We start from the raw sequence: 15,679 nt of genomic DNA, 5'->3' as shown, positions 1-15,679 counted from the left end.
ACAGAAACACATTGTAGTCATGCAAAGAAAACGGGAATGAGAAACATTCAAAGGTTTCTATGTCTGCCACAAATTCTACTCCAGCTGTTCAGAATGATGTTTCCAATTAGAACTCATACTCTGTACTTACCATTGCTCAACAGAGCAAAATGAAAGCAATTTTACCTTGAGGGCTTTTGTGGCATTGTGGTAATGTCCCTTCCTTTGGGTCAAAAGGGTCCCAGGTTCCAACTGAGAATACAGTGGGCATGGAGATTTCACCATAATATGCCTAAACAGATTGACCAAAAAAAGCACCGTCTCATCAATCACCAACTGAATATTTCTCAATATTATTCCAGCTCTCTGATCCACGGGTGTAATTCTACATTTTCGGGAACCCCATGCCAACTAGCAGCTTTACAGTTCTATCCACTTCTTTGGCTTTAAAATGTTCCACTTTAAAATGCTTTTTAAATGAAATTACTTTGGACGATCAGATCGGCTAAAATGGATCATGAAAAGGTGCCATATTGGTCAAATACAGAAAGACCGTTATGGGGCTGTGGTTGAGGCATTTTGAAAAATGTCAGCACCTAACAATGATGTAGTTGTTTGCAACCTTAGTGAGATATTTGATCTTGAGAGAAATTTCAAGTCTCATCCTTGGACTGTCATATATACAAATTATTCCACCCGTTAACATTGTGCTTACCTCAGTTTATCTGCTACTGAAACCCTCACTTGCGCCATTGTTAACGCTACACTTGACCATTCTAATACACTCTTGCTTGGTGCCCCAAATTGTGTCCTATGTAAGCTTTGGGGTGGCACAGTGCCTCACAGCGCCGGGTTTAATTCTACTCTCAGGTGACTGTGGGTTTCCTCCAGGTGCTCCGGTTTTCTCCCATAGTCCAAAGATGGCCAGTTTAGGTGGATTGGCCATGTTACATTGTTCCAAAGTATCCAGGGATGTTCAGGTTAGGTGGATTAGCCATGTCAAATGCAGGGTTATAAGGATAGTGTAAAGCTGTGGGTCTGGGTAGAACGTTGTTCAGATGGTTGGTGTGGACTCAATGTGCCTCCTGGCCTGCTAGCACACTGAAAGGATTCTATGATTCTATGAAAGTATCCAAAGTTCTGCTCCCTGTGTCTTAACTAACCGATGGCTCAGTGGTTAGTACTGCTGTTCACAGTACCAGGGATCCAGGTTCGATCCCAGCCTTGGGCAACTGTCTGTGTGGAGTTTGCACATTCTCCCTGTGTCTGCGTGGGTTTCCTGTGGGTGATCCGGTTTCCTCCCACAGTCCAAAGATGTGTAGGTCAGGTGAATTGGCCATTCGAAATTGCCCATAGTGTTAGGTGCATTAGTCAGAGGGAAATGGGTCTGGGTGGGTTACTCTCCAGAGGGTCGGTGTGGACTTGTTGGGCAGAAGGGCCTGTTTCCACACTGTAGGGAATCTAATCTAATCTAAGTATCATTCACTTGTTACTGCTATGCTTACTAACATATTATTTCCTCATCGAGCAACATCTTGATTTTAAACTTTGTGTCCTTGTTTCAAATCTTTCCATGGTATCACCTTTTCCTAAATGTGTAACCTGCTCCAGCTTCATGAGTATCCTGGATATTTGCACACATCTGCTCTGGCCTTTTGAGTATCCCTGATTTAATCACTCCATCATTGATGGCCATGACTTCTGTTGCCTCGGCTCTGAGCTCTGGAATTCCTTCCTTAAGACTCTCTACCTTTCGTCCCTCCTCTAAGACACATCTTGAACTTGCTTCTTGATCAATGTTTTTGGTCATCTGATCTAACATGATCCAGTGCTGCATTTTGTTTTATAATGCTCTTATGATATTCTTTAGGATGTTTTATGACATTATATAAATACATTGTCATTGATCAGGGAGACTTTATTCTGAAACTAGAAACCTAAATTTCATTTTCAGTAGCTCTCACAATGAAAAGCCTAAAATTTACCTTTAAAAATGTAATAATGGATGAGCATTTTCTTTCTGAATATTATATGAACTGTCAGTGATGACAATCAGTGTCACATAGATTTCTATAGGAACTGCTCTCTTTTACATTTGGATGCCAACCTGTTCTCAAATATGAATCTGTTTGTTTGATATAACATTCTAATTATAATACTAGTTGGAATGAGAGGAAATATTCTTCTTGACAAGTATGAATTTCAGCAGAATTAAATATTAATAGATTAATTATGAGAGACATTTTGGACAGTGAATTGTTATGATGTGGAATGCATTAACTTTGTGTCATATTTGATGTTGAGATAAGTTTCAAGCCTCATCTTGCATAATCACATATGCCAATTATTCCACCATTAACCTCAACTTGTCTGCTACTGAACCCCTCTCTTGTGCCATTATTAATCTAAATTTGACTATTCTCTTGCACTCCTGACCAGGTCTCCCAAATTCTGCCCGGTGTAAGCTTGAAGTTATTCAAAACTCTGAGTGTGTCATGGAAGCTGACTCAATTGTGGCTTTTAAGTCAGAATTGGATAAGCACCTGAAGAAAGGAAATTTGAGGACTAATTTGACAGAGTGAGAGTGTGACTAGCTAAACTGTTCTTGTAAGGAACCAGCATGGAAATGACAAGCTGAGTGGCTTTCTTAAAAGTGCAGTATTCATTCTGTGATTCAATGGGGAACAGATCTATGATGGATGTGTGGCAAAAAAAGAACTACAAACTAGCAAACCATGAGCTTGAATGGTGAATTGTTCACAGTACAACAGTAAGTAATCGGACTTTAAAAATTCTTAAGGTAAATGAGTCATGGCTAGCAGTAAGGCCCAATGAATATTTCCGCTCATCAGAGTAACCAGCTTCTCGTATAAACACAGTGAATGATGGAGAAACTCAGCAGCTCTGGCAGCATCTCTGGAGAGAGAAACAGAGTCCAGTATCAATATTCTTCAGATCTCTGAGAAGGAATTAATGTGAAGTTAGAAGACCCAAGCCTAACAATAGAATGAAAACTTCACAAAAACTTAAGATGTTTTAATTGTCCGTAATTACTCTTAGTTGAATTTCTTTAGAAATTTTACAAATTTGAATCAGTGATCGGTTTTTCAGCTGTACATAGTTCAGTTAATTCTAATCTGTACTGAATAGTTTGTGAATTACACTTCATTTAAGGAGGAGAGAAGATGTTTGTAAATGTTTACTTTAAAAGTAATTGCTGGTTAGTTTGTTTTGAAACTTTCAATTTCAGTCATTGGGAAAGTTAGGATCTGAGAGTACTTGTAAAAATTGAAACAGCCAGCACCTTCATCACTTTAGACAAACAGTTCGTTTTTTTAAAGGATTTCTGGGTTTTCCACTTTGGGAGCCACTGGAGCATCAAAGCTTACATGGTCACTACAATATTTTGAATGAGGAGAAAACAGAATATAAATTGCTTCTAAATTCTCAGGAATGCTACAAATTAGAGGGAAAATAAATTTTCTCTCAGATTAGTGATGTCAACTGTTGTGATTTTCATGGGTTATGTTTTACGAAAAAGGATGTTTAAACACTCCAAACTATAAGAATCTCAGTTACCATAGGTCACCTCATTGCAGTTTTACCAGAAATACTATTTACATTTAAGTGGAAGATTAGCAACTTTTGCATTTTTTAATCTATTAATAGCTGTTTATTAGGTTTGCATTGCTGATCCCTGGGCCTGGTATGAGAAAGTGGCAGCCAAGGACACAATTTTTGTTATATTCTTGCATGGGATGTGGGTGTCATTGCATGGTCAGCGGTAGTTGCTGATTCCTGATTGCCCTTGAACTGAATGACTTGCTGACCATTTCAGAGTGGTTTAAGGTCAACCATATTGTGGGACTGGATTCGCACGCAGGCCAGGTTGTGTAGGATAGCATGTTACATTCCCCCAAAGGACATTAATGAAACAGGAGAGTTTTTATAACATGCAATGAAAATCTTTTGGTCATCATTAGAGAAACTAGCATTAAATTCCAGATTTAATTAAAGAAATACAAATTCTCCTTGGTGAGGTGCTGTGATTTGAAACCATTGAGCATTAGCCTAGTCCAGTGATATTACCAAAGTGCTAACAACTCCACTACATATTCCTGTGCTGGGGTAGATATCACCCCAATGATTTTTTTGAATAAATAAGTACATTAAATGAAAGCTTTCAAAGATAAGACTTTAATTTTGTACTTATTAAAGTCTCCTGGTCAATCAAACATCTTGTTTTCAAAGACCACACAAATGTATCTACTTCTACAAATTAAGATTTTATTGATGGCTGAGGTCACTAAGGCTTTTCAAACAGTTACTGACACTTTTCCCTGCGTCATTTTATTAGTGTATTTCATTTATTAAGTTTGTGAAAGGCCCTCAGTCTGTAAAGACACTTTAAAATTAATTCTGTATTCCAATTCTTCGGTGCCCTTATGGCAGATACAAATACATCACTTGAATTGGTTCATGTTTATTTTTCTAACTTAAAGTGAATAACTGTAAGGTAACATAATATTTTTTCATTCTCTCTATTTTGTAGATTTTGCACCTAGGTACTTTGTACCTAAGATTGTGCAATGTGGGACAACATTGTAAACTTTTCACTGCACTCCTGTGTTTCTGTGCTTGACTACACATGACAATAAACCTAATTCTAATTCTAAAAGAACAAAAACTAAACTGTTTAATATTTGAGCTGAAGAAAGAGGCTGTTATTTTATAAGACACTTAAAAATTATGCAATACATCTGATTCAGTATAAATGTGTGTAAAAAATTCATTATGTTTTGCAGTTCACACACCTAAATTGGCTTCAGTTTGCAGAGGTAGGAGTTTGTGGCTTGAGGTCCAGCTACTACATTAATGTAGATAGTATACAGGGGATGAAGTAACCATAAAACAATCTAGCGATCAATATTTAAATAGAGCAAGGCAATCACTTCAAAGCTCAGTTCAGGACCAGCCACCATACTACTGAAAGAAGCAAACAGGGAAGGTGAGGTGGATAAGCTAAGATACAGAGTGTGGAGGCCAGAATTATGACAGCAGATAAAGAAGGAAGGCTTGAAATTACAAGGAAGTTCTCAGTTCCATTTATTGGGTTAAAACATTTAAGAGAATACTTGGAAACCAGGCAAAAAAATATGAAAACTGGCTCTTGGGGTTTCTCTGCACATTGTTACCTATTGCTGCAAGGCTACACTACAGCAAATAGGTGAATAGGGATTTTCCATTTATATAAATATTTTTGTAATTCTTGTCATTATATAAAATTAACAAAAGTATGACCGAGGAGATGACGTACTGTCAACAGGAACCATATGTTAAATGCTAAGGTTGCAAATAGTCTGGCTAAAATTAAAACAGCGGCTGAAAGAGGCATGGTGTCAGTGGTATGGATGTGGAATCTGTAGATTACCATATAGTACCAATGTTTAACTGAATAAAGTGTAACTCAGGTTTGGATATTGAACAAACAGATATGTTGAACATGCAGACAAAAAAAAACTACAAATGCTAGAATCCAAAGTAGACAAACAGGAGGCTAGAAGAACACAGCAAGCCAGGCAGGATCACTACCTCACCATTCTGCTACTCTGCCTACCCCTGCCCCATCTCTCTGTTTATCTGTAGCTTCCCCCTAACCCCACCTTCAGTCCTGAAGAAGGGTTATACCAGTAATATAAACTTCTCCACCTCCTGATGCTGCCTGGCTTGCTGTGTTCCTACAGCCTCCTGTTTGTCTACTCTATGTTGAAGAAGAGGATAACCACATGGAGAGTCTGGAGACAGTGATGGGAAGGTGGAGCTTGGCATTATTGATTGTCTCGTTGAAATTAGCTTCATGTCTACAGAGATTTTAATGGCAGCATATAAATGAACAAGAGTGAAAATAGAATAGATCTTTGAGGTACTCTGTCGATAATGGTGTTGGGCAAGAAAGAGAGGCCACTGCTGATAATTGGCTACAATTGGATAAGTATGGACCTAAGCAGGGGCACTAATACCTAGCTGAATAAAGGCCATTAAATAAACATTTTGTCAACAGTGTCAAAGTCTGCAGATGGTTTGAGGAGGAATACATCATAGTCATAGCTACAGAAGATGGTGAATGCAACTTTGGTTCAGGGCAATTTGGTGCTGTATTAAGGATGGATAACTGATTCAGAGAGATGATTTGGAGATGCCGATGTCGGACTGGGTGTACAAAGTTAAAAATCACACAACACCAGGTTATAGTCCAACAGGTTTAATTGGAAGCACACTAGCTTTCGGAGTGTCGCTCCTTCATCAGGTGATAGTGGAGGGCTGATTCAGAGAGGAACTTGTAGGAACCATAGGCACAGATTTGAGAGGTCATTGTTTGCAAGGATGAGAAGAAAGTGGGATGGTGGGCGCTTTTGGAGATAGTGTTAACAATTTGGGGGTTATTTTGCCGATTTCTCCTCTCTCATACACTCTTCATTCACCTGCGTGACCTACTACATACCCTGAACCTTGTCTATGACCGTTGGGGATCAAGGTGAAACTGGATTCAACTCAGAATAAAGAATAGCTACACAAGTTATGGTAATTTCCAACCTTGGTAACACAGATTTACCTGCTGAGTCTGGTTATAGTGCTATCACTGCAGTTCCTGTCGCTAATTGGGTTGGAGACACAAAAACCTGCAGCTGCTGGAATCCAAAATAGGTCAGCTGGAAGAATACAGCAAGCCAGGCAGAATCAGCAGCTGGAGAAGTTGACGTTTCGGGTGTAACCCTTCAGGACTGAGCAGAGTTGGGCATTGAGCCTTTGTTGTGAGGCTGAGAACAGTAAAGTTGAGGCCAGTGGCACAAACGCGGACTGATGCTGGTTGAAACCTGCTGTTTAATATTCTAGCTCCAGGTTTTGAATTGCTCACGGTTGAATTTAGATTGGATTTGGAAAGGAATCGGGATTAACTGGGAAATCCGCATTTCCGTTGTGATGGCGTGTCATAGATCGAGAACTGCGGACAATTCTGGAAGATGGTGCTTGGGAAGAGGAAAATGCGAGTGCTCCTGTGATTTAAAACAAATGTAATAAACCCAGACATGTCAATAACTAACGAAAATTAACTTTAAAAAAAAATCAAAGTTCATCGCAGCCTAAGAATAACGAAATCATGGAACCCCCCAACCCCCTTTTTTTTCCAGGACGGTGTAGATCAAATTTCAGTCAATTCTGAGGGGGCGAGAAATGCAAGAAGCATGTTCGCTTGTTCGGAAAGTCTGCGTCTTTTGTGTCTCTGAGTTGTTTGTGCTGTTCGGTGATTTGCTCCATTCCGGCGATCCGGTTCCACAGTAAGTGGCCGCCTCCCAGTCTGCCTGTGGGCGGGTTGTTTGTACTGACTGGCGTTCACACTGTGTTACTGCTGCTGCTGCTGTGAGCTGCAGCCTGCCTCCTCCCCCTCTCCCTCTCTGCTCTCCCAGTCCTGGCTGCTGCAGCCTGCTCTCCCAGTCCTGGTGGCCATGCAGGCGGACTCACGCCGCGTATAACAGAGTGCACAGACTGTGGCGCCCGGCAGCACCGTGGCTGCAAGGCATAACTTGACCCTTGAGTTTCGCGCAACAGTATCGTCAGCTGTGAACGCCAAGATATCATCTTCACCTGCTACCATGGTGGCCAAGGATTACCCCTATTGTATTGCAGCTAAGAGGACAAACTGTGCCTTGGAAGTGCATAGTGTCAGCACCAGTACTAAAGAAACCGAGGTATTGTGTGGCAATATGTTTTGTCTAGATGTGATAACTGTTGCTTTGTGTCGACTACTGAGATAGTGAGTTGAATCATGACGCTTGTGTACAAGAAGCTGGATTGAGAAATGAATGTACTCATTTGTGAATTTGTTACTTCAAGAACAAATTTCTTGATTTTAAACTCCTCACCTATAAATTTGGTTAACTCGTTAAAATGTGATTGTTATTATTTTAAAGTTAATGTTGAATGTCATTCAAATCGCTATGGTGTTATCTCCATAATGACAGCCCTTTTCAGCTGTCATAATCTTCTTTTTTCCTTATAAGTATTTGGACCCTTCTTCTTTAATTCGCCGTAGTCAATCGACCGAGTTTCTCGACCTCATTGGTAAGAATGAAAACTGTACAAAGTATTCCTCCATGTCTTTGAAGTCTCCAAGCCAGACAACAGCTGATGTGAAATCCTCTCTGATTTCCAAAGTCTGCCACTTCCATCCTGGCTGCTTCACTCAGCGGTTTGTACTTTGTTTATACAGTAATGTGCAACCCCTTTGAGAATTAGGCCTGGCAGTCAGTAGAGGGGGAGGTAAACCTGTCTGGCCCTCCTGGACTCAGGAAAAGTGTAGGGATTTTATTGTGAGTGGATTTTTGTACAAGGGTAGTGCAGTGTTCATATGGGTGTGTGCTTATTTAAATACAAAATATAACTGCACGCGTGTGCAAATCCAGCTGAGGAGAGAATAAAAAACCCTTTAGTCTGCTCACTTCGTGCTAGTTGTTTTTACAGACCAAAAGGATTCCAGATATATTTATGGCAAGCTAGTGCAGTGCGTAGTTTTTCTTTGGTGGTTTTGTTCGTGAAATCGCCCCAGGTTGGTTCTTCGAACTCGGCACTTCAAATGGGGAATGTACCTGTTGGAGCGAGGCGGCTGATAATTGGAATCTCCAACCTTTAGCACTGATTCACTTGCCAGTCTCATTCATGATCTCCGCCCTGATCTCTCAGTGAATTCTGCTAATTATATCAGGCTGTCAGTGAAAGATGATTAAAGTAAGGCACAGTGAACAGACGAGTCTGATGAATTACAAATGTTGGGCACAGGGGTTTGCCAACATGTTGCTATGTGCATATTAATTTTGGTTAGTCTTGGGAAGAGAACCTTGATTTTTGAAACGCTGAATTGTATCATTCAGTTAGTTAAATTTTGATCTCTTTGCCTGAGCATCTCTTAGATCTACAATATAACTTCAAAAAAATTAGCACGTCTCCTTCTCAGATCTATGCAATTAAAATTTTCACTGCATTGAACCTTTTTCTGGCATTATGTTCCTGTTAAGTTGGTTTCTGTGCGTTTACATGATTTTTCATGAAATACAGAATAATTAGTGTGCTTACATAATATCCACTTCCTGTCAAAGTACTGTAACACATTAAATGTGAAGCATTTTTGAGATATGAATGTTTCATTAAATTGATTTTTGATTTCAGGCTGCTGTGAATCACTCAGCCTATTTTTATACACTTATTACTGTTACAGGAACTTTTGACAAAATAATGTCAAGCTTCATGTGTAGTTCTCATGCACACAACCTTATTAAAGCATTCACTACCCTCACTACCGCTTTTGAGTGGGGGAGGTGTTTTATAGAATCTTGAACAAATATGACTAGGATGCCTTCTAGCTTCAACATGCTGTAACAGCAATAGAACTTCTATGATTAACAAAATGTTGTAATCTGTATTCAAATAGAGTCTCTTTGGCTTTAGCTATTTAAACTTGATTGATTTCATCTCTCCAGTTTGAACAAGATGTCAGTGTTTGGCACAAGTTTAACAGCAAACAAAAAACTTAATAACCAATGCATTTATCTTAATGTTAGAAACATTGGCACTGTGGAGAAGGTATAACTTACAATAAAAATTGAAAAAATCTAATCTGCAAATTAATTTAGATAAATTTACAGCTGAAATATTATACAAACAATCTTGAGTGATTTGATTTGTCCACCAGTGATTTTTTTTTGTGCTTGAAAGATCTTTTCCAAGATCAATTTTTTTTCAGGTAATAAGAACTGAAACAATTAGTACAGACAAGAAATGGATGTCTTCCTCACTCCTGTTTCCCTGACAGGAAGACTGACAAATACTTCAGTTTGATTAGAGAAATAATAATACTTGTGAATAAAAGATAAAGTAACAGTGACTAAAAATACATGTAGATCTTGTTAGTGTATTCTTCATGGCTTAGATACTGTTACCTTAGATTCTCAACAGACTAAAATTGCTGGACTCAACAGGTGGAAATTTTGGTTATTTCACACCTGTACTGAGGTCCATTTAGGCTCCGGTATCATTAAGGTCAGTGACTTTTTTTGTTCTGAGTTTTCTTCCATTGGGTATATCAGTAATCTGTGCCATTTTCTAGGGAGGTAGCTTCCTGGATATTTGGAGAGAAAAGCGCACTGTTGAGTTTTATTTCAAAGTTTTAGTAACTGACCTTTCCTGTACTTCTGTGCAATTTTTACTACGCTATTTATGAAATGTAATATTCCCCCCCCCCCCCCCCCATAACATTCTATAGGCATTGGAAATTTCCTTTCATTCTCCCTAGCTCAAGGTCATAGGGACCAATTGTAAGGCCCAACAGCAATCTCATGTGAAAAAATGCCAGATAAGGAAATACTTTCACCTGAGAGTCAGCTTGTCAGATTTTTATTTTTAGTAGGATTGGTGCTTGTTAATATGAACCATTCAGATCAGTTAGCTGGTACAACACTTTCAAAGAATCAAGTCAGTTAGCAAACTGAATTATGTTTAACCCCTTTTTTCCCCACTGTTACATGTACACACCTTTGAAATATGAAAAGGTGAGCTGATGGTTTTGGAGAACTTAATTAGAAATGTTCCCATACATGTATGTCACAAGATTTTCAAAATGCATTTAAAATAGTTAACTAGTCTCATATCTCTTGGTTATTTTATTGTAAGCAGGCTTATTTCCTTCAAGGCTAATAGTAATTGAGGATTTCTTTACGTCCTGATGAAATTTCTCCGATTTGGATATAAATAAAGGGGTTAAAGTGATGATGAACGTTACTTAATGTAGACACATTAAATTGACATTTACATATTTTGGAGTTTAGTGTCTTGATGTGTGATTTTCACCACAGGCCCACTTGCTTGTGTGTCACAATGTTTTGTTGTATTCTGTACCTTGGCTGATTTTAATTCATCTACATGCCAGTAGTTGACATCCTTTTTGTTACTGTTGAATAGTTGAGGAAAGTGCCAGCAATGTTTGTTAAAACAGCTGATATTAATAAGTGTTATAATCCAGATAGCCAGGCAGTGATGGATAGCCTAGTCTCTTCACACTAAATTTATATTGACAGAGATGCATAGTGCAAACATACAGCTCCAAACCCAACCACCATAAGTTTCATTCTCCCATATGAGAGCAGAAATGGATCAGCAGATAACACCCACCACCTGAACACAGACACGCCAATTACTTATTACCCATGGGCAAATATGAAGTATGATATTTTATAATTAGACTGTCACCACCACTGTTCCACCCCTGCCTCCACAAAAATCAGGTTTAGTCAGACAGTTCTGATAGCACAAAATCAAGCTCCCTGTGCCTGGTCACAGGAAAGACAATTTTGTGCAATACACTTCAATTGAAAATAAAGTTATAGTTAGTAGGAAGCCATTTCAACAGTTTAAAAAGAGCTAGAAATTAATATTACTTCAGGATAATTGATTGGTATTTTTCTATCTATTATTATAAAAGAAGATACATTATTTAAAATGTATCTGTTTGCATAAGCTATTTCATAGAGTAATAGAGTTGTACAGCTACAGAAACAGACATTTCGGTCTAAGTCGCCTGTGCTGATCCAATATCCTAACTTAATCTAATCCTTATTACCCATCTTGTTTCTCATCCATTCACGGATGAGGGTATCACTGGCTATGCAGCAGTTAAGAGTCAACCACATTGCTGTGGGTCTGGAGTCACATGTAGGCCAGACCAGGTAAGGATGGCAGTTTCCTTCCCGGAAGGACACGAGTGAACCAGATGGGTTTTTCTGACAATCGCCAATGGATTCATGGGTCATTATTAGATTCCTAATTCCAGTTTTTTATTGAACTCAAATTCCACCATCTTCCATGGTGGAATTTGAACCCAGGTCCACAGAATATTATTTGTGTCCAGATTAATAGTCCAGTAATAATACCCTTAGGCCATTGCCTCCCTATCATTTGGCCCATACCCCTCTGACCCAATTCGTGTACCCATCCAGATACCTCTTAAGTGTTGTGATTGTACAATGCTCCACATCATCATCTGGCGGTATACACACACTACCCTCTGCATGAAAAAGTTGCCCCTCAGGTCTCTCTTAAATGTTTGCTCTCTCATGCCTATGCCTCTTAGTTTTGAACTCCCCTATCCTGGGAAAAAGACCTTGGCTATTCAATCTATCCATTCCCCTGATGATTTTATAAACCTTCAATATGTCACTCCTTATCCTCCTCTGTTCCAGGGAAAATAAGCCCAGCCTGTTTAGCCTCTCCCTATAGATCAAACCCAGCAACATCTTTGGAAATCTTTTCTGAACGCTCTCAAGTTTAACAACATCATTCCTAAAGCAGGGAGATCAGAATTGAACGCAATATTACAAATTTGTCCTAACCAATGTTCTGTACAGCCATAACATGACAACCCAACTTTCCTACTCAATGCACTGACCAATAAAGGCAAGCATACCAAACACCACCTTCATCGTAGCAGTTCAGGCAGCATCCAAGTAGCTTCGAAATCGACGTTTCGGGCAAAAGCCCTTCATCAGGAATCATCCCAACTACCTGCAACTCCACTTTCAAGGAGCTATGAACCTGCACTCCCAGATCTCTTTGTTCGACAACACTCTCCAAGAGCTTCTCCAAGGCTGAGGGGTGACCTTATAGAGGTTTACAAAATTATGAGGGGCGTGGATAGGGTAAATAGGCAAAGTCGTTTCCCTGGGGTCGGGCAGTCCAGAACTAGAGGGGATAGGTTTAGGGTGAGAGGGGAAAAATATAAAAGAGACCTAAGGGGCAACTTTTTGACACAGAAGGTGGTACGTGTATGGAATGTGCTGCCAGAGGAAGTGGTGGAGGCTGGTACAATTGCAACATTTAAGAGGCATTTGGATGGGTATATGAATAGGAAGGGTTTGGAGGGATATGGTCCGGGTGCTGGCAGGTGGGACTAGATTGGGTTGGGATATCTGGTCGGCATGGACCGAAGGGTCTGTTTCCATGCTGTACATCTCTCTGACCATGACTCTATCTTACCATTCAGTATGCAAGTCCTGCCCTGATTTGCCTTACCAAAATGTAACAATTCACATTTATCTAAATTAAACTTCATCTGCTTTCCTTGGCCCAGCTGATCAATGTCCCATTGTACTCTGAGTTCAGCTTCTTCACTGTCCACTACTTTTAGTGTCATCTGCAAATTTACTAATGAGACCTCCTATATTCACAACCAAATCAATTATATAAATGCAGAAATGAAGTGGACCCAGCAGTGATCCGTGAGGACAGCAGATACTGGAGATCAGAGCTGAAAGTGTGTTGCTGGAAAAGCGCAGCAGGTCAGGCAGCATCCAAGGAGCAGGAGAATCGACGTTTTGGGCATCAGCCTGAAGAAGGGCTGATGCCCGAAACGTCGATTCTCCTGTTCCTTGGATGCTGCCTGACCTGCGCTTTTTCAGCAATACATTTTCAGCCCAGCAGTGATCCTTGCAGCACACCACTGGTCACAGGCCTTCACTCCAAAAAGCAACCTCCAACCCTCTGTCTCCTACCTTCAAGCCAACTTTGTATTCAAATGACTAGCCCTCCCTGGATTCCATGTGATCTAACTTTGCTAACCCATCTACCCTGTAGAACTTTGAAACATCTTGCTGAGATCCATTTAGAAAATGTCTACCAATCTGCCTTCATCGATCACCTTTGTCATTTCTCCAAAAAAATTCAAGTTAGCGAGACACAATTTCCTGTACACAAGCCATATTGACTATCCTTACTCAGTCCTTGCCATGTAAATCCTGTACCTCGGAATCCCCTTCAACTACTTGCCCATCACTGGCAGGCTTATCAGTCTACAGGTCCCTGGCTTTTCCTTACCATCTTTCTTAAATAATGGCACCACATTAGCCAATCTCTAGTCTTTTGATATCTCACCTGTGGCTATCAATGATACCAATATCTCAGGAAGGAGCCCAGCAATCACTTCCCTAGCTTCCCACAAAATTCTGGGATATACCTGATCAGGCCCCTGGGATTTATCTACCTTTTATGCATTTTAAGATGTCCAGCACCTCTTCCTCTGTAATATGGACACTTTTTCAAGAAATAGTGATATCTTGAATTCTCTAGCTTCCATATCCTTCTCCACTGTAAATACTGATGCAAAATGCTCATTTAGTATCTCACCCATCTCCCGTGCTTCCACGTGTAAGTAGTCTTGTTGATTTTAAGGGACCTTATTCTCTCCCTAGTTACACTTTTGTCTATGTATTTGTAGAATCTCTTTGGATTTACCTTAATACTATTTGCCAAAGCTATGTCATGTCCCCATTCTGCCCTCTGGATTTCACTCTTAAGTGTTCTCCTACTGCCCTTACACTCCTGTAGGATTCACTTGATCCCAGCTGTCTATATCTGACATATGAATCCTTGTTATCTTGACCAAACTCAATTTCTGTCATGCAGCATTTGCTACACCTACCAGCCATGCTGTTAACGCTAACAGGAACATTCTGTCTCTTGACTCGCACTATCTCAGTTTTGAAGGCACCCCACTTTCCAATTGTCCCTTTACCTGCAAATACTCTCCCAATTCATTTCTGAAAATTCTTGCCTAATATGGCTAAAATTGGCCTTATTCCAATTTAAAACTTTAACTTTTAGATCAAGTCTATCCTTTTCCATCACTATTTAAAAACTAATAGAATTATAATCACTTGACCTAAAGAGCTCCCTCACTGATGCCTCAGTTACCTGCCCTGTCCTATTTCCTTTTTGCTCCCTCTCTAGTAGGTACATCCACATATTGAATAAGAAAATTTTCTTGTACACGTTTAACAAATTCCTCTCCATCCAAGCCCTTAACACTATGGCAGTGCTAGTCTATGTTTGGAAAGTTAAAATCCCCTACTGTAACCACCCAGATATTCTTAGATACCTGAGATCTCCATACAAATTTGTTTCTCAATTTCCTGTTGACTATTGGGGGACATATAGTACAATCCCAAAAAGGTTATTGTCACTCTTTTATTTCTCAGTTCCACCCGTATAACTTCACTGGATGTACTCCCAGGAATATCCACCCTATGTACAGTCGTAATGTTATCCTTAACTAAAGAATACCCGTCCTCTCTTACCCCTTACCCCTTTCACCCCCCCCCCCTTCTATCCTTCCTATTGTTGGAATTTATACTAAGAGTATTGAAAATGAAAATTTTGAGGGAAAAACACCCTCAGTTCCTTCCAGAAAATATATTTTAACACCTTGAGCAATTTTTAAATTTCCCATTGCTGCCAACTGCACGTTTGTTTATCTGCAACAAAAGTGATCAAATGTTAGCTGTACCTTTGCATTAAATATGGCCTCCAGTGTCCCAAATGTATTTATAGTGTGATCCCTGTCATATGTCATCAGCTTCTATTCAGGGCTGTTGTTGAGTTGATTTTTTTTCTGGGAATATATTAGCATTTCTAAAGCTGTTAGTTAGATTTTTGTGAGTTTATCAAGTTGGCATTTTGTGCAGGGGATCTTCCGGTTTCTGTGGCTTTGTACTAAATTAAGTATTAACTGACACTAAAGAATCCAGAAGAGTTTAAAAATTAGACATAAAGTTTGAGTTCAGATAATAACCTATCTTGTCTACACTTAGAACAACAATAT

The 15,679-nt window shown here is 39.6% G+C and overlaps 1 protein-coding gene across 5 annotated transcripts in view; it reads left to right on the top strand.

The window, feature by feature from the left end:
- arhgef3 (Rho guanine nucleotide exchange factor (GEF) 3) overlaps positions 1-15,679 on the top strand; it is a 352,923-nt gene that overhangs the window by 280,544 nt on the left and 56,700 nt on the right. Inside the window, exon 1 of one of the 5 annotated variants that reach the window (XM_072582335.1) lies at positions 7,514-7,727. The exons of the other annotated variants lie outside the window; for them this stretch is intronic. Within the exon in view, the coding sequence (XP_072438436.1) occupies positions 7,632-7,727 (96 nt within the window). The 5' untranslated portion in view covers positions 7,514-7,631. Of the gene's footprint in view, positions 1-7,513; positions 7,728-15,679 lie in introns of those variants that run through there. 5 annotated transcript variants of the gene reach the window in all.

This window comes from Chiloscyllium punctatum, chromosome 12 (genome assembly GCF_047496795.1).
Source record: "Chiloscyllium punctatum isolate Juve2018m chromosome 12, sChiPun1.3, whole genome shotgun sequence".
NCBI lineage: Eukaryota > Metazoa > Chordata > Chondrichthyes > Orectolobiformes > Hemiscylliidae > Chiloscyllium > Chiloscyllium punctatum.
Note: the sequence above shows the minus strand (reverse complement) of the source record. Positions and strands in the feature narration are given on the sequence as shown.